The following is a 26,405-nucleotide window of genomic DNA, read 5'->3' as shown; positions in this document are numbered from 1 at the left end:
AGGGGTTTAACTTAGAATGTATTCTGTCTTGTATGACATACAGAGTCCTTTTTATTGTCATAGTTCATTCTTACTCTTTATTTCTCTAAAGGACCTTGTTGGTTAAATATCCCGGGGATGAATTCTGTTTTTCTTGTTTCCTTCTAAAGCTGAAACTTCTTTAAAGCTAAATCATACAGTGTAATGGAATGACTGAAAGTAGCAAAAATGTACTTTCTGTGCAGTAAAAGTTGAACTGAACACAAAGTACATTGGGGTTTTGGTAAATAGTTAACGCACACAATAAAAAAAATAGTGTCAGCTTACAAATATCTCTTGAGTGTCCAACACAAAGTCACTGTTTTTTTGCAGGACACCAATGGGGAACTCCTATGCAGGCCAGCTGCGGACCACGCGCTTTGAGGAGGTCCTCCATAACTCCATTGAGGCATCGCTGAGGTCAAACACTGTAGTGCCTCGACCTGTCTTCTCACAGCTATACCTTGAGACGGAGCAGCCATCGGCACATGATGGTGGGTTGCATGGATGCAAAGGAGAAGATGTGATAACTATTTAGCAACTTTGTCACTCTTGTTCAACATTAAAATTGTATGTTTTTTGTGTGCGTGTGTGTCCAACAGGCCGCACAGAGAATGATGATGAAGATGATGAAGTTGGCTCAGAGTCTAACAGCCCCCCAATACCCTATCAGATGAAGCCCCCACCTGAAGGATGCTGCACCACAGATGGTTTGTGCATGTAAACATATATATACAAAAAAATTGTATATATTCTTCAAAGAAATACCTTGACCTGGAATTGCAGTTTCCCTTTTAATATAGAATATGTCACATCTTGCATTTAATCAGTGTTCACCTTATTTATGCCGGAAACATGTAAATGTTCAAAGGGAGATATGATAAGTGTGGCTGGTTGTGCATTCTGCTATATATGGTCACACACTGTAAAAGGGTCAGTTTGGTGAGTGTGGTTGGTCGTGGTATGGTTAGAAAGAGAAAATACAATTTGACTGTACTGGAAATCTCAATTGACAGTAGATAAACGATTAATAAACAGCAGAAATTGACCAGGCCAGCTATTTGCGTAGTGTTTATCATTGCTCTTCTTCATTTTGCAACATTAAAGGAAAGTAATTTAAAAGTCAAAGAAGAGTTTCCTGATTTTGTGAAATAACTCCTATCCTGTCTTTTCCTCCCTACAGGCTTTTGTCAGGCAGGCAGAGACCTGCGTCTGTCCTCGCTGGCATCAGATCCCCTGGATCTGCCCCCTGGGTTCATGATGGTTGGGGTGAAGTCCCCCTCCCTCCCTGAGAGCCTGCTGGTGTGTGCCGTGGACCGCCGCTTCCTGCCAGACGAACGGGGTCACAATGCACTGCTGGGTGAGCTGGAGACTCACACAGAAACAGGAAAATATATTTTTTTTAGGGAAAAGTTCACCATTTTGGGAAAAATCTTTGTTTGCTTTCTTTCCAATATTGATATGAGGAAAATTCATCTGACAGAGGAGATGGGACATGTTCAGCCTAGCTAAAAATCAAGACTAGAAACAAAGGGAAACAGCATCACAGTCTCTCTCCAAATTAAAAACAATATTATCACCCCTTAAACTAATGTTGAACTATTCCTTTTAAGTTGATGACAATGCATTTGCGACATGATTGAAATGGTAACATGTGTGACTGTGGGAACATAAAGAGCAGCCTGTAGTAAAGGTACATTTTCTGAATGTGTGCTCCCTCTAGGCTTCTTAGGGAACTGTATGGGCTGTGGAGAGAAAGGCTTTCGCTATTTCACAGAGTTCTCTAACCACATTAACCTGAAGCTCAGCACCCAGCCCAAGAAACAGAAGCACTTGAAGTACCATCTGTATCGAAACAACCAGGGCGTGCTGATCAAAGGAGCGCCCATCTGCTGGAGGGGACACGGTAAGAGAAGGATCGTTTTGGGAGTTTTCCTTGAATGTTTACATTTAAATCGGTGAGCCATCAGTATGTCCCTTCTGTGACACACTGGTGGTTCAGCAGTGGAGGGGTTCATTATAGAAGTGAAGCAATTGAAGCAAAGCATTAATACAAGGGTTTAGATTAGATGTATAAGCACAATTCATGCATTAGGGTTAGAGACCTTTATCTTCAATTTAGGACTTTAATTGTCATAGAAAACTCCAAAATTCTGAATTGTATTAATCTAGGGACAATGAGTGCACAAGTCTGACCAGATGGACAGGTAGTTGATCCTTAAGGACAGGTGAAAGGTGAAACTACAGAGTGTACACAGAGGCGACATGTTGGAGCTAACCCATCAAACTAAGAGAAGTATCCCTGTAGATATTGTGTTTCCTTCTAACCTTATCCTGTTGCTTTTGCTTGGTTCCTAATTTACTCCTGGTGTTTTGGAAGGAAAGAGTGATGCTTAAGAGTTTAAACGTCTTCGTCTTAGAAAGTTTTGGGTATTTCTAAGGTTACAATAAAAACAATTATGCTACCAGAGATCATCATTTTCAAAGCTGGAAAAGTTCTGATATTGAGTCTGGATTATGCAACACGCTCACTGATTAAGCCCTTTCCCTGGAAAAAAGTGTGTTGCTATAAAGCAATGGTGAAATGTTTTGGATACCAAAGCTGAGCAGCGACAGACTTTAGTAGAATCCAGTGCAGATTCACCATCAGTAGCATAGGTTGGAAAACTGAATTTGACTCATTCCTCACAAAAAGAAAACATACTCTTCTCCTGGACCATTGAGAAACAGTGTACATCTATCACATGCAATCATTCTTGAAATACCCCTCAATCATCCAGTTTATTCTCCTCTGCTGCAGGGCTATCAGATTAACTTCAATACAGAGTTCTCTAGATAACTTTGTCTTTTTGCATCAGATCATGGTTCTAAATCTGTGGGTTCCTGGCTTTACTCAGAAAAGTTATATTGTTAGTCAACTTTTCATGGAACGGCCTCTGTTATATGCCCACAAATACAGGCCTAACGAATAAAGTTATCGCAGTGACCTAGCTACTGAAATGTTTCTGTCTCCCTGGATATCAAATTACTCAGTTTTGTGTGTCTGTGTGTGTTTCAGATGGCAGGATGAGAAAGATGGGGTCCGGCCTCTCAGAAGGCCATGTGACATCAGACGAACCGCCACCAAACATGGCACTGACACACCCAACACACACACCTGGCAGCTACACAGGTAACACATACAAATGCAAACACACAGAATCACAGAAATCTTTTTCATGAAAATGTACAGTTATTAATGTTATTGCTCATTCTTGTCTATCTGTAAACAGCAGGATCAAATGTGGACCCCATCGGTCTGCCACAAACAGCTGACGTCCCACACTCGCTGACAAATGGCAACCAGGCTGTTCCCTCCATCACCCAGCCACCTTTAAATCAGTCAGGGCCTGGAAGACCCTCAGCTACAGGTACAGACTGTGCCGACTGGTGACCTTAGCTCTATAATCCAAATCATATCCAGAAAGATGTGTATCTATGACATGAATTTAGAAAATTAGACACTTGGTTGTGACCTTCAAGTTATTCCTAATTACAATAAAAACGTCTTTGGCGACATCATCATAGGTGTTTATTGCCAATTTACTAATTTATAAAAATTTAGTTATCCACTTTGAATTTTGTCCTGAATGTTTGTATGGGGTTTTAGGTTAAATATTTTAGTAAATTAGGAATCCTTCAGTGCATTTCAGTGCATCTGCAGTGAGATTATTCCTGGCTTTGTGGACCATCTTGATTGCCGCAGAAGTCCTTCTCAGACACGCACTTGCATAATGAAGTTTTTAAAAGCATCCTGTGTGGATTGTTCCAGCAATTTTACGCCAGTGAGAGATATTAACCTTCACAACATTCTCAAGACAGCACTGTTAAAAAAAACAATCAAATGATAATGTCAGTATCACAATATTTGTGAAATATACCAAAATTTATATAGTTATTGAATAAATCTGATAACTCACGAACTAACTTCATGTAAACTGGGATTTTAAGTTATCAGAGGATTGTAGCGCATCAAATATCAAACATATTTATCTGATTTCTCACCATTATCTAGCTTCTTGTGTGCATGTAAATGTGGTCAGTTTGTGTCTGTTGTCATTAAACCCTGAGTTTCTTCACACCTCTGAAAGGGAGCGCTCCTACATCCAGCAGCCCAAACTGTGTGTGTCTGTGTGTGTTATAACACCCCTGCTATACAGAAGCAAGGCAGCTGCATTGTGTGTTGGGGGTCCTTTGTCTTTCTGTCTCTCTACCTCTGTCTGTCACCTCTATTAACCAGGGTTATAAAATTCCCTCTCTGTCTCTTCTTTTTTCCTGCTTACCCGCTGAATGAAAAACTTCCTTCCTGTCAATGTTTTTTTTTTCATGGCCCTTTTAACAAGTGGACCTTTTATGTGTCTCCCTATTACTGCATCTCAACAGAGGTTGAGAGGAAGAGAAAGAGACAGGTTAATGTATGACTAAAATACAACTGTTTTCCATTACTGTATTAACAGAAGTCCATCCTAAAACATAATATGGAATGTTCTGTTGATTTATGACTCAATAAAATTACAAAAATGACTCCTCTGCTATACAGGAAGTCATTCCTGAAGCAGACTGAATTGTAGAAAAATGTAAAACTGAACAAAACGGAAAAAATGTAACTTAAAAATATGAAAGCAGAAGCAGCAACTCCCTTAGTTGGGTACAAAGCAGAAAATACAATATCTATGTACTTATGACAACATATTTGAAATGTATTTAAATTTGTCTAAATTAAGATTTTAAATATGAAAAATGTTTAGTTACTAAGCATTAAAAGTATAAACTATAAGCTTATAAGTTAATATACTTTGTGATCATATTCTTTATCCTGCAGGCTCCCATGCAAATGCAGGACCTCCAAAAAAGAGGCACAAGGGCTGGTCGCCTGAGACATCTGCCAACAGTCTGCCAGAGAGCGCTGTGAAGACACCACCATCTTCATCAGCCTTATCAACATTATCAGTGTCCTCTGTCATCACCAATGTAGCCAGATCAGGTAAAACAGGGAGAAGAGACATGGGACAATTATGTGGTTATAATTAATGCCATATTTATATATATATACAGCTATATACAAATTATACAGTTGTGTGTTTCTTGCAGTATTTATATGTGTCTATGTGTACATTTGATTCATATTTCTGTGCTTTCTTCAGAGACTGCAGCCCCGCTGAGTTCATTGCAGGGGTCCTCCTTAACCCCACTTTCTCCACCAGAGTTGTCTGTAACAATCCCTGATCAGCTGCTACGCACCTGCAGACTGCAACCTGTCATCTTTAAAGGTTAGATGGCCAATTATATCAGTGATTTATGGCAATAGAAGGCAGTTTTTGTTTCCGTATTAGATTATTTGTACCTGTGAGAGTGTTGACTAGCCAATCAGTCAAAGTCCTTACTGACTACTTGGTTGGTGATCATTGTCCACCCAGCTGTCAGTACTGGACTTTCTCAAGCAGGTGAAAAGGTGAGGTTTCAGAAACCACCCGACAGATGGCAGGTTTAGCTCGCCTCTCCTCACAGGTTAAAGGTCAACCAACTCCTCAGGCTGTTTCTCAGCCTATCCCCCCTCCCCTTCCAACCTTTTCACCCTTTTGTATCACCTGCCAACTCATCCACCTCCACCATCCTTTATGCCCTCAACCGCTTCCTATATCTGGTGTGTGTACTTTCATTCTCTTATTTCTTTTCTGTTTTAACTTCATATTCATCACCTATCTGCCCTTCACCTCACCAACCAGCATTTCCTTTCATTTTCTTCACTTTAGCTGCTCTTTGTGCCCTCCATCATATATTCCTATCCCTACTATTGTCCCTCTCTCTGTTGGGGGTAAATTGCAGTTTGCCACCACTTAATCCTGAACTGGTCTTTATATGGTCTTTTTATAGTAACTAAGTGAAACACAAACAAAAATCTAACATAGGCCCTGATGTAATGCGTACATACTTTTGTTGTCATTTAAACAGCAGGTGACAGCCTTAGTACTGAGATAAAGTTATTTGCAATTGTGTTTCTTGTACTGACATGTCTAATCATTGTAATTGTCACAAAATATCATGTCACGTTTAACCATTTTCCAGCCAACTATCAGTCGAACCCTTGGGATTTTCCATCCATGTATTACATTGCATTCATTTGACAGATTCTTTTGTCCAAAGGAACTTCCCATCCATGTACATTCGAAGCAATTGTGGGTTTTATATATTGCCCATGGAGGAGGCAATCGGCAGGATGACCAACCCTTCGTTTAATGGCCAAATTCACACCCAGCGACACAGCCCAAGTCCAAGTTTTTCTCAGCCTCCTCACTGGGATTACCTGTTTAATATGTGTACTTCTCATTGATACAGGTCATGGCACACTCCCTCAGCTGACTGGAAATGCCAGTGAAGTGCTCCTCAGTTCTCTGCTTCAGAGTTGTTATCTGAGCTCTCAGACACTGCCCAGAGTCTACCAGCACTATGGACCATCACCCATTCAGCCATTGTCAACTGAGATGCAGATTCTACTCACAGTCTACTACCTTGTTCAGCTAGGTCAGTGTAAAACCTTCTTCACAAATAAAGTATTTAATCATACACAGTTCAGTCAGACTGAGAGGAGAAGTGATTAACCTTTCATGAAATCATAGCTGTGTCCCATAATGCCCACTAGGAGGCAGACAGTTATAACTGAATCAAGCTGAAGTCTTCTGACTCTGGCTTTTGTTATTTCCCCAACTAAAAACAAATAACTACTCTAAGGTATTTTGAATTATTCTTCACCATTCTTACTTTTTTTTTGTCTCTCACCTTTGTTCATCCAAGGCCCTGACCAGGTGCCCCTAATAGAAGACTTGGAGCAGATATTCATGAGATCATGGAGGGAGTCTCACCTCAGCGAGATCAGACAATACCAGCAGCCTCAAACACCAGCCACCCAAGGGAGGCACTATGGCATAGAGGTGAGATGTTAGAGAAGTGTCCTTTTGTAAAATGTTAAGTTTGAGAAATAAGAACTAAAGACATAAAAATGTTAAATTCCAACACATTTACAAAAAAAAATTAGGGTTCAGGCTTTTAGGAGACTTGACTCATGTAAGGCTGAACACATTCCCAGATTTCCTCCTTTTCATACCCCAAAAATCGTACTCTGTCGCCCTTTACGTCAAGATTAACATGTGTCCTCATCATGCAGCATATTGCAGAAACAAATACTGATGACAAGGCCCAGTAAGACTGAATAATTGAACAAATTGCTCTTCCTTTTTTCTACCCTGTCTCCAGACCACATCCTTGCTGCCTGGGCTTCCCCAACATCTCTCCTTACCTCCCCAGAGCCAACAACCCCTGACCCCCAGCCAGCTCCCTTGGCTCGCTCAGCTGGCTGCATCGTCCTGTGGAGAGGGAGTGGTGGTGTTTGGGGAAAAGATCGGATCTTTGGCTCAAGGCCTCCAGCAAATGTTCAGCAGATTAATGGATGGACGGCTTGAAAACACCAACTACGTGGTCATTATTGTCACAACACAGGGACAGGAAACACAGTCCTGTGTGGTAGTCACAGGTGGGAATTGGGGGTTTATATGTATTTTGTGCTGTGAAATAAACAGAAAAAATAAAGCAGATTTTAATTCAGTGTATTTATGTGTATGTGTGTGTTTGTGTGTGTGTGGTTTGCAGGTAAACACCAGTGTCGTGCCTTGGCAGAGAGTATGTACTCCCCCAAAGAGGGTCTGAAAGAAATCAACAACCAGCTCTCCACTGGTGTTGCCCAGGAACTCATCCATTACTGCAATTCCCTGGGACAAGGTGTGTTTGCCTTTTTTCACATGCACATTTGTGTGTCCAGTGCAGGCATATAAATGTGTCTTTTAGTCATAATTCACCAACATGAACGTATACCGTTTGGTTTCTCAGATGGTGATTTAGATTCCCTGCTGGATGGTGCCAATGTGGACAGCAGTGAGACGTCTCCATTATCCAGTAGTCAAGAATCAGCTGAGGAGAGGAGTCTTAAAACCACACACAGTCCCAAAGACACAAACAGTCCAAAGGATTCCCACACACAGTGTTCAAAAGACACACCCAGCCCTAAAGAAAGAGCCTCAAGTCCCAAAGACACTTGTTCAGGTGAGACACGGAGAGGTTGAAGTGTACGCTGTCTGTGGAAGGCAATGCCTTGCCTCACCACAGTGTGAAACCGTCCTTTGAAATGTTTTTGGATGAGAAGATTAACTGTTCACTTCAGGCAGATGTCATAAACGGGTTATGCATTTGATTCACTGTAAAACATGAAAGAACAGTCAGAGATGACATTAAATGTCCATTTCCTCCTTGAGTGAGTTGATATGAATTTGTGCTTTTGTGTGTGCAGAATACTCCGTAGAGTGGCGTGAGGTTCGTCCCATTCAGTTGGCAGTGGCCAGAAAGCTGCTGTCCCATGTTTGTGCCATAGCAGACTCCAGCACACAGAACCTGGATCTTGGCTCCTTCGACAGGGTCAGCTTCCTGATCCTGGTCCCGCCCTCAGAGGTCACATTTCAGCAGACTGTTCTTCACCTCTGGAAATCTGGTTTGAAAATTATATGACTCTCTTTTTTATTAGCATTTGTTTTTATTCATTCAGTCTTTAAAAAGGAGAGACAAGCTGAATCTTTTTAATGTGTGTCTGTGACATGATGTGTTTTTATGTTGACCGTCTTTCTCTTTGGCTGCGTCTCTCAGGTGTCCTTCAGGAGCTTGGGGGTTTAGACCAGGAGTGTTTGTCTCAACGGGAGGCTGAGCGTTACGTGGTCAAGATGGATCAGAGCGCTCAGGCACGAATTGACAGCATCATCCAGGAAGCACAAAGCAACTCCTACACACTCTACATCCTGGTCCATGACCATGCCCACTGGGACATTAACAGGTGTGTGTTTGGTGTGTGTGTGACAGAAATGACAAAGAGATCAGAAGTGATTCAGAATGAAGTGTATTTTCTCTTTCTGTGAAACTTTGTCTCTATGTCCTATTCAGTGCATCCCACAGTAGCTCAGACAGTAGTCTGGGTCTGGTGGACCAGCTGTTAAACTCCCGTCAGGTCCAAGATGCTCCAAACATCCTAATTCTTCACGTCACCTCCTTCCCCTTCGCCCTGCAGACACAGTATACCCGCATCAGCCCCTACAATGAGATCCACTGGCCTTCTGCATTCAGTAATGTAAGATGGAAGTCTGTGTTTGATACACACTTATTCCCGTCACTTGCCACTTTCAAAACTGCACAACGTATCTATTTAAATCTGCTTTCAACCTGTGATGCTAGTTATATTTGTCTTTTTTCTTGTTGTTGTTTTGTTTATTTCTGTTATAATGTCATCTCTCTACCTTGTTTACAATATTATTTATTTTATTTTTATATGTCTGTCTTAACAATGTAAAATGCCTTTGAGTACCTTTTAAAGCGCTATACAAATAAAATGTATTATTATTATTATTATTATTATTTAACATACACTAGTGGCATATATCTAAAGGTTGATTGGGAGTTTACACCCAAACCATTGTGTGTTTGTTCCTGTAGGATGTGGACCTGTATCATGAGAAGACACGCTACTTTGGTGTGTCAGAGCTTTTAGAGTCGACACGTTCAGGGAGCAGCCTGCCTCTGATGCGTTATGACTCCTCCTTTGAAAGCATGGTATCTGCCCTGGAAGAAAGGTAGCACAAACACACAAACATGCTTAATCCACACAAATACTCTACTCCTCACAAGCATCTTTGAATTACATGCAGGCCTTCACAAAAACAGAGCAAGAACCCCTTACAATCTTTCTCACTCCCAGGTTCCCTAAACTGCACAGTGCTGTGATCCGGACTACAGTTTTGATTCAACACTACTGCATAGCTCTGATGGCTGCATCTGGCAGAATCGGCAGCTCCCACAATCTCCACAAACACACCTCTGTAGAGACCCAAGAGATTGTACAATCACTGCTAACTGCTGCCCAGCAATGTCCCGCCCACCATGGTCACATGGTCTTGCTGCGTATCCCCTCTCTGGCTCTGGCAGCATGGGCCCATCGACGGCTGTCCAGAGTTAGGAGGCAGCTCGGTCTGGAGGAGAGTTTTGAAATCATACTGGGGAATCCAAACCAAACTCTGAATATAGGACGGAGCTTCACTGATCAGATCAAGGTGGGGTAGCAGGTCATAATATTATCAAATACAAGATAAATAATTTTATGGATAGATGATCTTACAAGTAGAGGGATAAAAATACACTGACTGACTGTACTTTTGTGTGTCCTTCAGACATGGCTGAAGATCCAGGATGCTGACTGGGTTCCTCAGACCTACCTGGAGCTGGAGGCCCTGCCCTGCATCCTGATCCTGTCAGGAGCTGAGCCACTGGGAGAATCACTGCCAAGGTACACATACAGAGATTTTTGATCAAAACTCCCTAAACCTTTGTCTTAATCCATAGTTTCTGCATTTAAATCTGCTTTAGTAAAAGCTATGTTGAATACTGAGTTTAAACAGTGAATTAATTCTGCCCACAGGTCGTTGAAGTATTGTGATCTTAGAGTGATAAGCTGCTCCTACCTTCAGCGAACCACACTCGAACAAGAGCTAGGACTGGCTGCTTATCTCGTGAGAGCAGAGTCACGACCCCCCCACAACCCCGGACCAGGAAGTGACCTGCTGGAGAGTGACGCAGAGAAACTCAGCAGTACTGACAATGAGGAGGAGGAGGGACAGGAGAACGGTGAGAAGAGATGCACATGACCTGTTCTTTGAGATTTAAAATGTCGGAAATGCTCACTTGCTGATTAAAGGGTTATCTCAACTAATTTTTGTTTTGTTCTTACTCTTTTCTTTTCCATTTGTTTCCAGGGGACTCCCCTCTGTCATGCAGCCAGCCGCTCAAGTCATGTCCAGACAGCGGAGCTTTAGATCCCTTACCTGCCCAAAGCACCACCTCTCCGAACGTCTCCCAAAAAGGGACCATGGACGCCATACAACCTCCCTCTCAATCCCAAAATCAACTTCAACCCCAGCCCCCGTCTTTTCCGTATCCTCAACCTACAATACACCAACCTCAAGTGCAGAGTTATTCGCAGGCCCAACCGATCACCCAGCTTCAGCCAGGACCCCAAATTCAGAGTCCAAATCAGCCATTATCTCAAACAAATTCCCAACCTTACACTCAAACGCTTCCCCAGCACCAGCCCCCCTCTCAGATGCAAACACCCCACCCTCAACCTCAACCACCTCCCCCTGCCCAGTCTCGTCGCCAACACTCCAAATCCACCTCCTCTGGCTCCTTGTCTCCGCGAGCCTCCTCTCCTCATCTGAGCTGCTCTTGGGCGCGGGGAAAGGGTCGTCCTCCTTCTGTGCTCCTCCCTCGTGCCCTCTACGATATTATCACAGCCAGTGACAGCAGCGGGCTTCCACGATGTACTTCATTCCTGCCACACATGTCTGTGGCATGGGCAAGCAGCTTCAGGTAAAACCAGCACTTTTTTTGTTTTTGTTTTACACACCACTACACTCAATATTTTACAATATTCGAGATGTACAAGCTGACTTACCGTTTATCCGCCACTATTCTACCCATAGGACACTTACACTATTTAGAAGTTTCATTGTCTACTAATGCAATGTTACCATTATTTTAACGATGCAAGGGTTTAGCAATCTTAAAATTGTTGATTTGCTTTAATTTAGGCACACCACCAATTGGCTAATCTAACTGTTAAGGATGTAGGGCATTTCCTCAGTGGCTCAGTGTGTATATTGTTTAGAACTGAAAAGTTTTAAACAATATACAATATAGTTTGTATCATATAAATCAAAATCTGTAGGCTTTTGGTGACTTTGCTGAATTGGTTAATCCTGTCTTATTCCACTATAACCAGAATTGACATACACAAATGTGAACAATTCACAGTTTTGTTCTTCCAGACCTTTCACTCAGTGTGTCCTAGAAATATATCGGAAGCTCACTACAAGGTAATTAATTATTAAATTTGCCTTTTGTGTTCAGGCCCTTGCTGAGTAAGATGATGACATGTACAGAACAGTCACTGTACTATCGTCAGTGGACCGTCCCCCGCTCATACCACATGGACAGCAACAATCGCACTGAAGGACGAAGTGACAACTTTCACCCTCGCAGGCTGCTGCTCAGTGGACCCCCACAGGTAATTTCCTCTCTTCATTTTTTTCTGTTATTCAAGTCAAGCTCACGCTATGCTGTATACCTACAACTAATTTGACGATTTTCTTTCCATGTTCAGGTGGGTAAGACAGGAGCATACCTGCACTTCCTGGGTATTTTGTCTCGGATGCTGATCAGGCTGATGGAGGTGGATATCTACGATGAAGAAGACATCAACTACAGTCAGTATATTTGCAGCAGTAGCCACCATGTATCAACTATATTATGTAAATAATGGAGACGAGGCTTTCTACATAAGAAAAATTATCTATTTTCGACTGTTTCAATGTTTTGCTAGTATTGCTGCTAAGATCATATGATCACATTCGATTTTGTAGAATGTGTACAGAATAGCTCCTAATCTTCAATATTCTTTGTGTTGTAATCTTTTGTGTAATGCAAACACTTTGAAATGTGTTTATTTAGGTGCACAGGCGGAGTTGTACCACCCGCCTAATGCTTCCTGGCCCAACCCAGACATTATGAGGACGATGCCCTTTGACTACACCATCCATGACCCCAAATATGATGACATCAGCTCTGTCTATTGCCCTGGATTTAAACCCATTTTTGAGGGTAGGCACAGTCAGAAAACACACACACAAGTCAATAAATTAACACACAAACATTAATTTTCTCTAGTGTTTGTTGCTTGTAATCACAAATCCAAAGAAATTATCTCTTCTATTGTCCTAATCTGTCTTTGCCCCTTTTAAATTTACAAGGAAACCCTGTGCGCCAGGAAGATGTGTACCTACGTAGGCGGACATCTAGGATCAAGCTGTCTAAATATGCGGCGTACAACACGTACCACCACTGTGAACAGTGTCATCAGTACTTGGGCTTCAATCCCAGATACCAGGTCAGCAGAACACAAAAAAACCACACAATCTGATAGCTGAAACTCAGACACTGTTTTTGAGACGTCACAGCTGATGATGTATGTCCTCTCTAATCTTACAATCAGATGTATGAGTCAACACTGCATGCCTTCACATTCACCCATCTACTGCTCGGGGAAGAGATCCAGCTCTACTTCATCATCCCAAAGTCTAAGGAGCACTACTTCAGCTTCAGCCAACAAGGTGGCCAGCTGGAAAGCATGCGGCTGCCACTCACCTCTGATTGGGTGAGTCCTTCCTCAGTAAAACCGGAGCGACCAAATCTCAAATACTTGCATTTCCTTTTGCTAGCTGCAGATGTACAGAGTAAATAAAAATAAAGCAACAGAATAAGGCCTGTAGTTGTTTGACCATCTAACAAACACTTCTGATAGAGTCTAGTAGCGTCTTAAGCTGAAGATAACAACTATTAGTGAGGATATCAGTAGTTTGGGAGGGTCAGAGTCACCCTGACCGTAAATCTTCTGTTACTGCTAATTGAGTTAGTGTGGGGCGCACTTGGATGGACTAATTATGATGCAGACCTAATGTTTTGACAATGGAATCTTTTTCATGGTGGACAGTAAACAAATCGGCTATCACAAAAGCAATGGTATTTACACAAAAGGGTTTACAGAGTGGACAGATATGGACGAAAGGAAAGTTTACGGTACTTCTAAGACACTATTTCCAAGACATTAATAATAATTATGAATAACTTACAGAAACATAACCTTCCACCTTCTTTTCGCTTCTCTCTCTCTACACACACAGCAAGCAAAGCAGCACTCTTTGTCCCTGTAATTGTCTCAGTCCAAAAGTCAAAATTCATTGAAAACTCAATAAATAAGAAAAATCTCTTCCTCCAAAGGGGGGAATGACAGAAAAGGTTTGAGAACCACTCTGCTTATCTCACAATATAGAGAAAATTTAAACACATTTACTGTTAAGTGGTGACTTGCAGGGTTGAGTACAGTGCAACACCCTTGAGCTCCACTAGGTGGTGGTACAGGCTAAACTATGACTACAATTGTCCTTATGGGAAAATGGATTACTCAATGGTTCCTATTTTTTCCCATGTGCAAAATATGTGCACATGGGTTTTCTCTTTAAGAGGATTTTGTAGATTAATTGACACACGTAAAAATAATTTCTTCTCCCCCAGAGCCCAGACTGCATCAAGAGTCCAATCTTCACCCCAACCACTGGTCGTCATGAGCATGGTCTGTTTAACCTGTACCATGCTATGGATGGAGCTTCACATCTACATATCCTGGTGGTCAAAGAGTACGAGATGGCTGTGTATAAGAAGTACTGGCCCAACCACATAATGCTGGTACTGCCCACTGTCTTCAATGGAGCTGGAATAGGTATGTTATCGCTACTACTGTTAGATATGAAGGGACTTCTTAATTTCATAGATTTTTTTAATGCAAGCATCCTAAGCAGTAACACTGACACATACAGTACGGAAAAGTCATGTAAACTGTTTTTGTGTAGTCCACAACCTTAATTAAGGATTTCTGTTCTTCTGCAGGTGCTGCTCACTTCCTGATTAAAGAGCTCTCCTATCACAACTTGGAGCTGGAGCGCAGTCGGCGTTTGGAGGGAGGAGGGCCAACAGTTGACGTCTGGCCCTTTATCATTCTCGCCGATGACTCCTGTGTTATGTGGAACACAGTGGACCTCGACTCGCGCAAGTATATACAAGCACATTATTTATACGAATAAGTGTGTGTGTGTGTGTGTGTGTGTGTGTGTGTGTCTGGACAAAATAGCTGTTGATTGTATTGGAAGTAAGAATATGTTTGTTCATGTTATGAGTCAGTTTTAACATAGTTACTGTTTTCTCTATGTTGTTGTCAGTGGTTCAGTGGAGCACGCTGTGTCACTGAAGCAGATCTTACAACACATGGAGGCCTGTCCAGACCTGGCCCACTACGGACTGTGCGGGATCAGGAAGTGGAGCAGCCGTGGACTCCCAGGTCAGGGTTCATGATGTTTCCTTTTTAAAGGAAATATTTTTTTAGTATCAATAACGTATCATGATAGAACAAACTACACCCTCGAAAAGTGTAATCACAAACACACACACACACTAAAAGTTTAACGTCATAAGCTTCACTAACTAACTATTGCAAATATTTTGTATTGGCCTGCACAGGCCACTTCAAAATAATAAACCACTACAATGCGGGTTCATAAGAATGCCTTGAAACATTCAGGGGAATTTCTACGGGCTGTACATGCCTCAGATCTAGTCTGCAGATACAGATTGTTGTGTCTCCCTCTCTTCAGGGTTAACTTATTTACCTGAAAGATTTTACAGATAGTATTTTAAAGCATCATTACATTTCTGTAGGTCTGGCTCTAAGCTGTATCTCTGATCTCTGTATCTTTAAACAAACCCCCATTAGCCAGTGTGCTTCCTCAAATAACCTGCCACAAAGAGCCTCAAAATGTAAAGCTTTGGCTGACAGTTTTGTCTTTTTAAATCCTACATTTGAATGTATTAGCTACTTTATGAATCACAATAAACTAATAAAGTGGAATGCACAACAAAATGTTCTGCTTAATGACTGAAATAAATTTGAAGTTGCATTTATTCTGTTTCCTCCAGGTAATAAACAGAGGGAGCCCTTCTCCAGAGGTCTCCTTCATGACTTCCTCCTCCTCAATGTCGACCGGAGCCAGAATGTCCAGTACGACCAGAACCGCTTCACCTGTCACGATGTGGACTTCACCCTGAGGCTGCACAGCGCAGGACTGCTTGTCTGCCGGTTTAACAGCTTCAGCGTCATGAAGAAGCAGATTGCCATAGGAGGATACAGGACGTTTATTATCAAGACCAAGGTAGATGCTGAAGACACATGACAACAAACCACATATCACTAACAGAGCAGAGGAAAGAGACAGATTCATAGAATACTAAATAATTATTTCTTTGTATAGTAAGTTACACATATAATGCCACATTTGCAGCTAATAGTCTTTCCCAGAAAAACAAAGTTAAATTAAAAATGTTTAATTCCACCCTCATTAATCTTAACACATAAATAACTGCATCAAAGGTTATTAAACAAAAGTTTGTAATGTCTCCAGACGACAGATGTCCCCACCTCCGTGGGGCCCTCGCAGTACATCTGTGCCCCAGACAGCAAGCACCTCTTTCTGGCTACACCGGCTCAGCTGCTCCTGGAAAAATATCTTCAACACACCAGACAGAAGCTGTTTCCACTCAGCACCAAGAACCACACACACCCTGTACTGTCTGTGGACTGTTATCTCAACCTGGGACCTGAGGTAAAGACACGCAACCTCTTTGTTTTGTGGTAACTTATTAACCTCTGAAAAGGAGTATAAATTCCAACACACATTGTATGAAAGTCACACTCTTCTTGCGTCCTGCAGGTGACGGTGTGTTTTGTGAGCTCCAGACCTCACGCCGTCAACATCAGCACCACAGGGTTGCTGTTCAGTGGACTTCTCCTCTGTTTCGCTGACTCCTTTGTGACGCCTGGGTTCCTCAAGAAGTTCACCTTCCTCAAAGGTACAATTACAGACCAAATACACACAATGATAAAAAATATACTGGTATGTGTGTTATAGATGGCAGATTTGCATAATTTCTTTTAGTATAGTACAGAGCAATCTATACATGAAATCTTGGATCTCATTCTAAATACCTAAATGTGCTATATGTAGCATTTTAGTTACAAAGAAAAAACACATGGGACATCCAAACCATATTACCGGTTCAATCCCAGCCAAGGCCCTCTGTTAGATATCATAACCCTCTACTGTACACTAAATAAAGCCAGAAAATGTGACTATTCCTGTCATATTTAAAGTTTAATCCAATCTATTCTGCGTGCTTCCCTATAGGTGCGACTCTGTGTGTCATCAGCGCAGATCGTAGCTCTTTGAGGCAGACGGTTGGCAGGCTGGAGCTGGAGGAGGAGTGGAGGTTCAGGCTCAGCGATGAATTCCAGACTGCCAACGCCAAGGAGGACCGACCGCTCTTCTTCCTGACTGGAAAACATATATGACTGAAACACATCTGTCAGGATCTGAATCACTTCAATTGCTAAAGGGGAGGAATCTACTAGCGTGTTTTTATAGCATGACAGTTTGCGCTAACATAGGCTCTGAATGGACAATAACGTGTTATGGCCATGAAACAAGAGGAAATCGTTTTGCAAAATATGTCTTTTATGTGGCCTTTATTGAATCATGGTTATCCTGTGAGTTAGTAAGAGATTGTACAGAAAACATCAAGAATTTTTCAGAAACATTTTTTCTGGTAAGGTTGTTGTTTGCATTTAGTGTGGTTTATGCACCACTTCATAAATCACGGTTAGAGTAATCTTTTTGATCAAAGATAAAAAAAAATCCCATATTAAAAAAACATCTTTGTCTGAATAAAGCAAAACGTGTAGAGATTAAGTGGTGCTAAAAAGGTTAAAGGATTAATCTTAGAAAACTTTGATAGATTTACACAGTATCTTCATTGTATTTTTGAAGAAGGAAGATGTTAATCAATCATGTGTTCGCTCATAAGAAACTCACCAGACTCAGAAATTGCAGTATCTGCTTTTTTATTTCTTTATATATGTTTGCAGGTTTAGCTGCACTGAAGTTTGTATTGCAATATCACAGTTTTCTTCACACTTTCTTGCAGGTGCCCACCGTACGAGAAGCTTTATAGAAGGGTAGACACAATCATTTGTGTGCAATGGTAGCCGATTTTTGGCAACAAACTTTTTTATAAGCCGATTTTTGTAGGTTTGTTTTGCATGTCTGTTTTGGATAAATATTTAGAATATATTTTGTCAGATTTGTATTATGTAAAAGAAGTACTTATCCACTGTGTGTACAAGATATAGTTTTGTGTTTGGATGTAGAACATTTGTTATGCGTTATGCTCCATAGAATGTACGAGGATTTAATTTGTTACTGAAGAGACACAAATCCACTGTGTGTTGGAAGCATTTAACAATGTACAGTTTTTTATGGCTTTAATTGTATAAATGTACAGACTTTTGAAATGTCTTTTGTGTGAGATTGTTCGTCCCTTGTACACATAATTGAACCTTGACAAATCACTCTGAATTTCATGATACACAGATAAAGATCAACCATACTACTAATAATAGAAAAATACCACTGTAATACATTGAACTTGAAGGTTTGCAGCCTAAAGGCCAGTGGAGTTTGCAAACTTGCTTTTAATGTCTTTTATGAGCTATCTGCTAAGAATAGTTTGCCATAACTGCTTTAATCTACACAATAAAAAGGCTGACTGAAACAGTCTAAAGTGCACAAAAAGGATGCAAAGGACAATGATGCAGCTGAATGTCTCCTCATTATCTTCACTACAACTGTGACTGTAAATTTGATGAAAATACACCATTTATGATACAATTTATTTAAAATATACTCAGGCATCCTCCATGTTTTGGCAATGTTTACTGTTTACATAATGACTGTTTACTTGGAGTTTCATTCCAAAACACTTAATTTCCATATAGCCATGTTACAAATAACATGTCTTTGGGTATCTCCAAAGTTTTCATATTCAAGTAGACTATTTCTCAGCGCCCTTTATCTCTGTTTTGTGTTTTACTTGACCAGCACAGGTTACATCAACAATGAGCAAAATCAGTTTCCATGGCCATTTCTGAAGTCATTTTAGTTTACTTAAATGTTTTTTTATACTTCAGTGGAAGTCAGTCAAACTTGACTAAGATGGCAGACTCATTTCGCCTTCACGTCAGACTACGAGAGTCACTCAAATCAACCGATGGTGGTGTAAGTAACATATGCCTTACTGAAATATTTGGCAGGCACATACATACATTCATCATCATCATTATTGTGAATGTCAGATGAGAGGTGTGACTGCCTCGTATCGCCTTTAACAACGTGTATAGTCAAGGTGCGTTTCGGTGCTTTAGAAAGCTCGGAATTTCTAGTTTCCAGGGATATTTAACATGTTGAAAGACTGACGAGAAAAGTATCCCAGATGTTTTGAATATAAGTTGCTCGTATATTTTAAGAGGTTTTACTTTTTTCGAGTTTATTATTGAATTAAATCGTAATAAGACATAGTTTGGACAACATACAGTTAGGTTTATGGAATCTGAAAGCTGAAGACCTCGTGTTTTCAGAACAGTAGGCTATACCATGAATTATCTTCGACCATCCTCCAGACTGTATATAAAAGGGTGTACCAGGTGTTATGTCTAAGTCTGTTCCCTCACCCATTAGTATTTCCCTCTTATTAAGATGATAGCGCCCCCTTCGGTGGTAGGGTTAGGGATAAGGGTTGGTTCAGGTTCAGGTTTATGTAACGAATATCAACGGGGAAACAGCACAACACCTGCAGAGTTTATAGATTTTATTTTACAAAAAGAAAAGGACGATTGGTTTATACATATATAATGATTACATGCAAATCTAGTATTTTGAAATTCAAAAAACCACTAGAAAAACATAATGTATTATAATTTATAAGATAAGATAAAATAATCCTTTATTAGTCCGGCAGTGGGGAAATTTACAGGATTACAGCAGCATAGGTTATAGTGCAAACAAGAGACATAGTAAAAGGAAAACAAGATAATAATATATACAGACAGAAAACTATTATAACTATAATTGCAGTGTATTTGTATTGCGTAATTCAGAATGCTGCAGTCATATGTTATTTGGCACACATCCACACGTGGGGGTCCAGTGGCGTCAGAAGGGCACCTAAAGCAGCAGTAGTCCAGCAGCTCTGGACCCTCTCAGATTTCCTCCAAGTACTCCATTCCCAGAACACGCTTACTGATAAATTTAGTCTTAAAGGATCACAGTATGTCGCACAAGCATCGACTACTCACATTTAAGAGTCAAAGGACTCGTCCAGAACCACCCAGAGGAGCTTTTGCACCATCATGAAGAGATTAAATCAGAATTAAGAGAGTAGGAACTTTAAACGGCAGCACTTTGCATCCATCAAGACATGGAGCCATGGCCCATTAAAGAGCAAGAGCTGGACTTCCACAGCCACGGAGAGGATGGCAGCCCCTGCAACAGCTGGTCCTTGGTAACAAAACAAAATATGTGCTGTATATCTCCAATTTATTTTTATTCAAATCATGAAGGGCTCAATTTGTTATTTTAACAATACATTTCTTGAAAGACTGCATTAATGCTAGATGAGGATCTCAAAGCAAGGTGCAGGTGGAAAATCTTGAGCTTAGTTGAGAAAGGTGGAAACATTTCAAATGGAAATTATGGATTGGCCTTCCTATGGAGAGGAGAATAGTTCCAAAAAGTGCACTGTAACACAAACTTCTTACTAAGAATAATCTGTAATAGTAATAATTTTGACCTGAAGGCCTGAATGAAGACAGAGAAAGGCATGTGGGGGGAATGGATGTGAGGAGGCACTACCTGACTGATCAGATGGGCTTCAGTTGCTTTCCTAGAAAACTAGGCCGTGTCCTTGAAGTGGAAACCATTACATTTTCAGTCCTGATTTAGAATTTTGATTTGAGTAAAAACAATGGAATTGTGCTTAGAGTTTAGCAGTATAGAGTATTTGGCTGCCTCCACATGCAATACCAAAATGATCATTTGTGTGAATCGTTTGCATATTTGTTTGTGTATATAATGGAGTAAAACTGTAATGCAGCATTTTTGCTGGGAATGTCGCCACATACATTCAGTTCTTAATACTGCAAATCAGCAGTAGGCCAGTTTTGCTACCTCCTTTGGTGATAGATAGTGACTTGACATACATTTGTTAAAATGAAAATCTTAAAGATTACCATTTTTTAAACACTGTGATCTAATAACACGCTCATTCTGTGCGCATGTGTTTTTCAGGAGAAAGTGTGTCTTTGTGTCCTTCTGCTGATGCAGAGAGTATGTGAGCTTTTGTTTGTTTTTGTGCAGTATAAACCATGTGCTAGATCAACAGCAAATATCTCCCTGCATGACCTCAAGCCCACATTGGTACATATCTTTACACCACAGCCAGCCGAGCTATTACACAACAGTCCCACCATGCGGAGGCCTGTGAGTGGCTCCGTGGGCTCAGGCAGCACCTCCACATTTCCTCCATCTCCTTTAGATTATATCTGCCTGAAGTTCATCCTCAACTGAAGTCAATTGTTGATGTTAGTCTATATCTTCATTGATATATATGATAAATAATCATTTGTAATCTCATATGTTTAAAGATTTTTTTGGAAGTGGAAGAAAGGAAAGACTTTTGTGTCATGTTTACCTTAGATTCCTCATGCCCGTTTGGCTTATTTTTAATGATCCACACAAACATAAACAGATCTTGTGAAACCTCAAACTACATGTTAAAACATGTTTTTTGGCCCTTTGTGATGTCAGGCAGTGCATCACACAATGTGCTTCATGCAATTAAAATGATGAATGTGCATGCCATAGGCTGTTTACAGAACATGTCATTTGGAAACCTTTATTGTTCACAGTTTCTCGTGTGTCTACTGTTGTAAACTGCTTAAGTCAAGATAACACAGTATAAAATGAGGAGTTAATATGATGCTTTGTTGGAATCTAACAAATACTCCACAATATATAAGAGGATTGTTTCCTCAGTTCACCATCCAGTGTCCACACGGACAGCATGCACCTTTCTCTCTATTGCTGAAGAGCTGGGAAGAAATGTCCTTTTTTGGGGTCATTTCAACCCTGTTGCTATTTTACTATTATCTCATAAGGCAGATGTTTGTTCCAGCATTATTTATTAAGGTCACAACACGATTGGTGACGGGGGTCAATAAAAGCTTTAAGCAGCCATGTCTGGCCCAGGAAACACAACTAAATAGGTTTTTCTAAAGCCCTGAAGCATGCCTGTTAGGACTTTACATTAGGGGCGGGTTCATTAGTTTAGTTGTGATGTATGGCTCATACAGCCTTCTCATAGGCACATGCAGCCCATCCCCCTGAAAGACACCCCCGTCACTGTGGCAATGAAAAGAATGCATTATTGACCCTAGAGAGAGTTCCTGGGAGAGATCAGACAACCCCTGTCTCAGCGAACCGGCTTTCTCCTTCCTCTCCCTCCACTCACGTGTCTGGCATGAGCGGACACTGCAGGGCGGTACCTGGAGCGCTCTAGAGGACACATCACTCAGAACACACAAAAACACATGTACATACTATAAACAGACAGACCCGCTAACATGCACACACAGACGCATACAGTTCATGCATATACCCACATAAACAAAATAAGCACATGAGCCGTTATCAATGAAATTGATCAATGACTTGTGTGAGCCACTAAAAAGTTTTAAGGGGTCCAAAAATCAATCTATTTCTCAAAATGTTGAGCAAATTTAAGAAGGGATAAAAGTGAAAAAAGTAAAACAAGGAACAAATTAATAAAATAGCCAATAAATGAATTTGATATAAAATATTATTTTGTTAATCCATGTATAAATCCACTTGCTGTGTTATCCAACTTTGACTTCAACTTTAAAAATTACTATTTTTACTTAAACTGAAAAACATAATTTGTGCTCCAAAGCCTCACCTTCGCAATGGAGTAAATAAACCAGTTTTTCTTCTCTGTCACACCTCTACAACTTTGTCTGTATGTCCCACATCCACACAAACATTAACATTCTGCAAATTCTCTCTCTCGCCTTCTGTCCTATCTCCATATTCTCTCTGTCCAACAATCCCCCTCTCCCCTCCCCTAGTTGGCTACTTGTTGCTCCCTGTTGAATGACTCAGTTCTTAGAAAACCCAACACGTGAGTCCTTGTTCCCACTCTGGCAGCCTGCTGCTGATTGTGTGTGTGTGTGTGTGTGTGTGTGTGTGTGTGTGTGTGTGTGTGTGTGTGTGTGTGTGTGTGCGTGTGTGCGTGCGTGCGTGCATGTGTGTGTGTGTGTGTGTGTGTGTGTGTGTGTGTGTGTGTGTGTCCATTAGCAACTCTGACAAACTGAATAGTCACATGTTCAACAGTTATGCAGTGCACGTTAGTGCAAATATTGATTGACAGCAGAAATGAGTCCAAAGAGTCATGAACTGTATTACATGTGACTAGACACACGACAAAACCCATTCCCTCACATTCCTTGAAAGAAGTTTCAAGTACTTCCCTTTTAGTGGTCACATGTCGAGAAAGTTACAGTGTGCGGTATGTGTGAAAGTGTTTTACTATGTTGTGAGTGTAAGGTTTCGGGGGGGGGATTCTCAGAATCATTGAGCAAAAACAAAACACCATGAGACCCAGCCAGGCAAGCTTTTGTGTTTATTTCTCTAAAGTGGGAACTCTGTGTTCAGACTCGACTCTGAGGTCTGTCAGGGAATAGCACCTTACATAATCGTCCTATAATCTGATTACAGTCAGAAGTCAGCAACATATATTATCAGTTAAAAAGAACACTGAAACCTTTTATAATTTAAAATCATGTTCTGTCATTGTCCGGTGGAGCTGAATCGGTCGTGTCTGTTTGTGCAGCAACAATCTTTCGAACTTTAACTTTATTGTTTTCCTGCACAGATTATTCTCAGCAGCATTATGCCAGGATCTCTACTCAACAAAGAGTAAACTGCCAAGTCTCCCCCACGTCCAGAGGACCGTCCAATGTCAGTATCCACAGCGGATGTGAGGAAAACCCTTATGACAGTGAATATGAGTAAAGATTCTGGGCCTGAAAACATCCCTGGTCGTGTAATAAGAACATGTGCCAACGAGCTAACTGATGTCATCACTGACATTTTCAACATACCACTGTCACAGGAGAGTGTTCCCACGTGCTTTAAGACAGCCACCTTCGTTTCTGTACCCTTGGAGTAGTTGCAGTGTCCAGTCTAAATGACGATCGCCCTGTGGCACTAACCCCCAGTCTGATGAATGGCTAGCAGAAACACATTCTCCCCCCATGAAACTGATTGGGAAATTTAGCACTCTGGGCTTGAGTACCTCACTCTGCAACTGGTTATTAGAGCAGACCCTAGGCAGTTCGGATTGGCAGACAAACCTCCTCGACTCTAACGTTAAACACCGGAGCACCCAAGGGTTGTGTACTCAGCCCCCCCGTTCACGCTGTACCCACACAACTGCTACCCCAAACATGAAGAGAACTCTGTTGTGAAGTTTGCAGATGACACTACCGTCATCGGCCGGGTTACAAACAACAATGAGACTTCATATAGAGAGGACAGGAGGGCTCTAGAGCGGATGATTAAAACAGCCCAGAACCATTGGCACCCATCTACTGAGCATCAGTGATATTGGTGAGAAGAGGAGCCTGCAAAGAGCTAAGGGGATATTAAAAGACAAAGTCCACCCAAGACCCATAACCTGTTCACCCCGCTGTCGTCTAGAAAGAGATACAGAAGTATCAGTTGCCGAACCACCAGACTTCAAAACAGCTTCTTTCCACTGGCTGCGAAACGCCTTAACTCATGCTCCACCCTCCATTTATAGTATCGTTTTTTTGTTTATTATCTTTCCTATGTAGCAAATTGGGACCACAATCAAAATGTTGTCGTGCAACCCTGTCGTAAAATTACAAAAAAAACCTTGTTACCTTGTTTCAGTAGTTGTTAATATGTATCAAATCACAATGATAATTTCCTCGCTTAGGAATAGCTTGATAGTTTGAGCTTTCTGAAGACAAAAATCTTGAACTATTCCTTTCAATTGGGGCAAAACTGGAGCTTCCTGAAATACCACTGTTTTCCACAAAGATAGGGTACAATTTTGCAGTTGCAGAGTTGTAGTAAATGGGATTTCTACGTCAGAAAAAATAAAATAAAACAAGAGAAAAAAAAACAGTAGAAAAAACAACAACTATTTTAACTATTTTAACTATTTTTAACTTTCTAACCATTATTGCACGTTTAATGACTTGCTACATTTAGTTAAAAAACAGCTCAAGCTTAACATCCTTAATTTGCTAAAGTGAAGTCTGCTGTTCGGGAATCAAAACATACTAAGAATAATGAACAATGTTTTGGTCTGGCCTCAATCTGTCTGGACAGCTGGATAGATTTACATTTTGAAAACTGAGACACAGTCGGTACGTTGCACATTGCAGATGCCTACAAGTCTTCTGAATGTCAATGCTATTCTTGTCTTCTCAGTTCACATACTAAACATCTATTGCTTAATAAGAACACAATATTGTTTACTGTTACTCTTCTCTGTTATACATTTAGGAATATGCCCAAACATTTACTGCTCTACATGTGATTTTTTTAGATTTAACCAACTCTGTGGAATCTAAGATTGCTTTATATTTTTTATAAATGTGTTGGTACATCGTCTAGTTTTAGAATCTTGGTTTTCACATGTTGTTTACTCTTCTCCTCATAGCTAAATAAGGGTAATAATAAAAGGATGTAATTTCAAAGCGGTCAAATTAAGAGGAATGTAAGGATTTTATCAAACTAAAGCATCACAGCAGTAAACTTGTCATTCCTGTGGAAGATTTTATTGATTCCATTTAAACTTGTGCCTTTAAGAAGCAGAACAATTGGAATGACACCTTTTTTATTATCCACCTTCAATAACACAGTTAATGAAACAGAGATGATAAATCCAAATGTCATAGAAACACGTGAAAAACTGCTAAAATATAACATGCAGCTTTGAAGCATCTTACCTGCTCAAAACCATTGCATCACCATGCATAAGCGAAAAATAAAATAAATAAGGTGCCACTTTCTAATAACATCCCTTATAAAGGGTTAACAAGTTGTAACAAGTGTTTGTCAAATGTGTCATTATGAATGATAACACATCATTAATAAGGGGGTCTTAATGGTCTAGGTCTGCAGGTTTAAATGTCAGTATGTTGTTGATACATAAAGGTCAGAGGTCAAATAGTCCACGTGATGGGTCTTCCTCATTAGTTAAAGCTTAAACAACAAATCAGGTTTCATGCTGGTTGAGGAATGAGCACAGCCAGAACATGGCAACCCAACAGTAGTTCTTTAAAATGGGTTACATGGAATCCAAAACATATCAATAAATTATTTATTATCTATTAATAAAGCCATTAATTACAACCTGTTAATCCTTTTATTAAACCTTATAAGACAGTAGTAGACTCAGATAAGTTAAAATAATAGCAGCCATGGATGAGGAAACACAGATATAGTATAACATCACATACAATTACAGTAAAGCCTGATAAATAAATACATATATAAATAGAATTGATTTTAAGAGGGAAATTTTCAAGCAACATTGTGTGACGTCAGTGCCGCCTCAGCCAACCAGATCGCTCTGTACTTGTAGTCCGGTGGTGGTGG

At 40.6% G+C, this 26,405-nt stretch overlaps 1 protein-coding gene across 1 annotated transcript; it reads left to right on the top strand.

The window, feature by feature from the left end:
- The first annotated feature begins 358 nt into the window (after positions 1–358).
- greb1 (growth regulating estrogen receptor binding 1) lies at positions 359–17,243 on the top strand. Its single transcript, XM_054615633.1, has 33 exons — positions 359–512; positions 621–728; positions 1,202–1,378; positions 1,742–1,924; positions 3,077–3,190; positions 3,291–3,428; positions 4,880–5,041; positions 5,202–5,327; positions 6,394–6,579; positions 6,850–6,986; positions 7,309–7,585; positions 7,702–7,830; positions 7,939–8,151; positions 8,396–8,593; positions 8,746–8,929; positions 9,037–9,220; positions 9,583–9,719; positions 9,845–10,196; positions 10,314–10,429; positions 10,562–10,767; positions 10,896–11,508; positions 12,049–12,205; positions 12,302–12,404; positions 12,649–12,798; positions 12,948–13,084; positions 13,190–13,351; positions 14,269–14,473; positions 14,641–14,803; positions 14,970–15,088; positions 15,724–15,956; positions 16,206–16,406; positions 16,515–16,653; positions 16,989–17,243. The coding sequence occupies exons 1-33, from the start codon at positions 359–361 to the stop codon at positions 17,150–17,152; spliced, it is 6,027 nt and encodes a 2,008-aa protein (XP_054471608.1). The 3' UTR covers positions 17,153–17,243.
- Positions 17,244–26,405: the final 9,162 nt, after the last annotated feature.

The sequence above is a fragment of the Anoplopoma fimbria genome, chromosome 2, assembly GCF_027596085.1.
Source record: "Anoplopoma fimbria isolate UVic2021 breed Golden Eagle Sablefish chromosome 2, Afim_UVic_2022, whole genome shotgun sequence".
Taxonomy (NCBI): domain Eukaryota; kingdom Metazoa; phylum Chordata; class Actinopteri; order Perciformes; family Anoplopomatidae; genus Anoplopoma; species Anoplopoma fimbria.
This window is presented reverse-complemented; position numbering and strand designations above follow the sequence as displayed.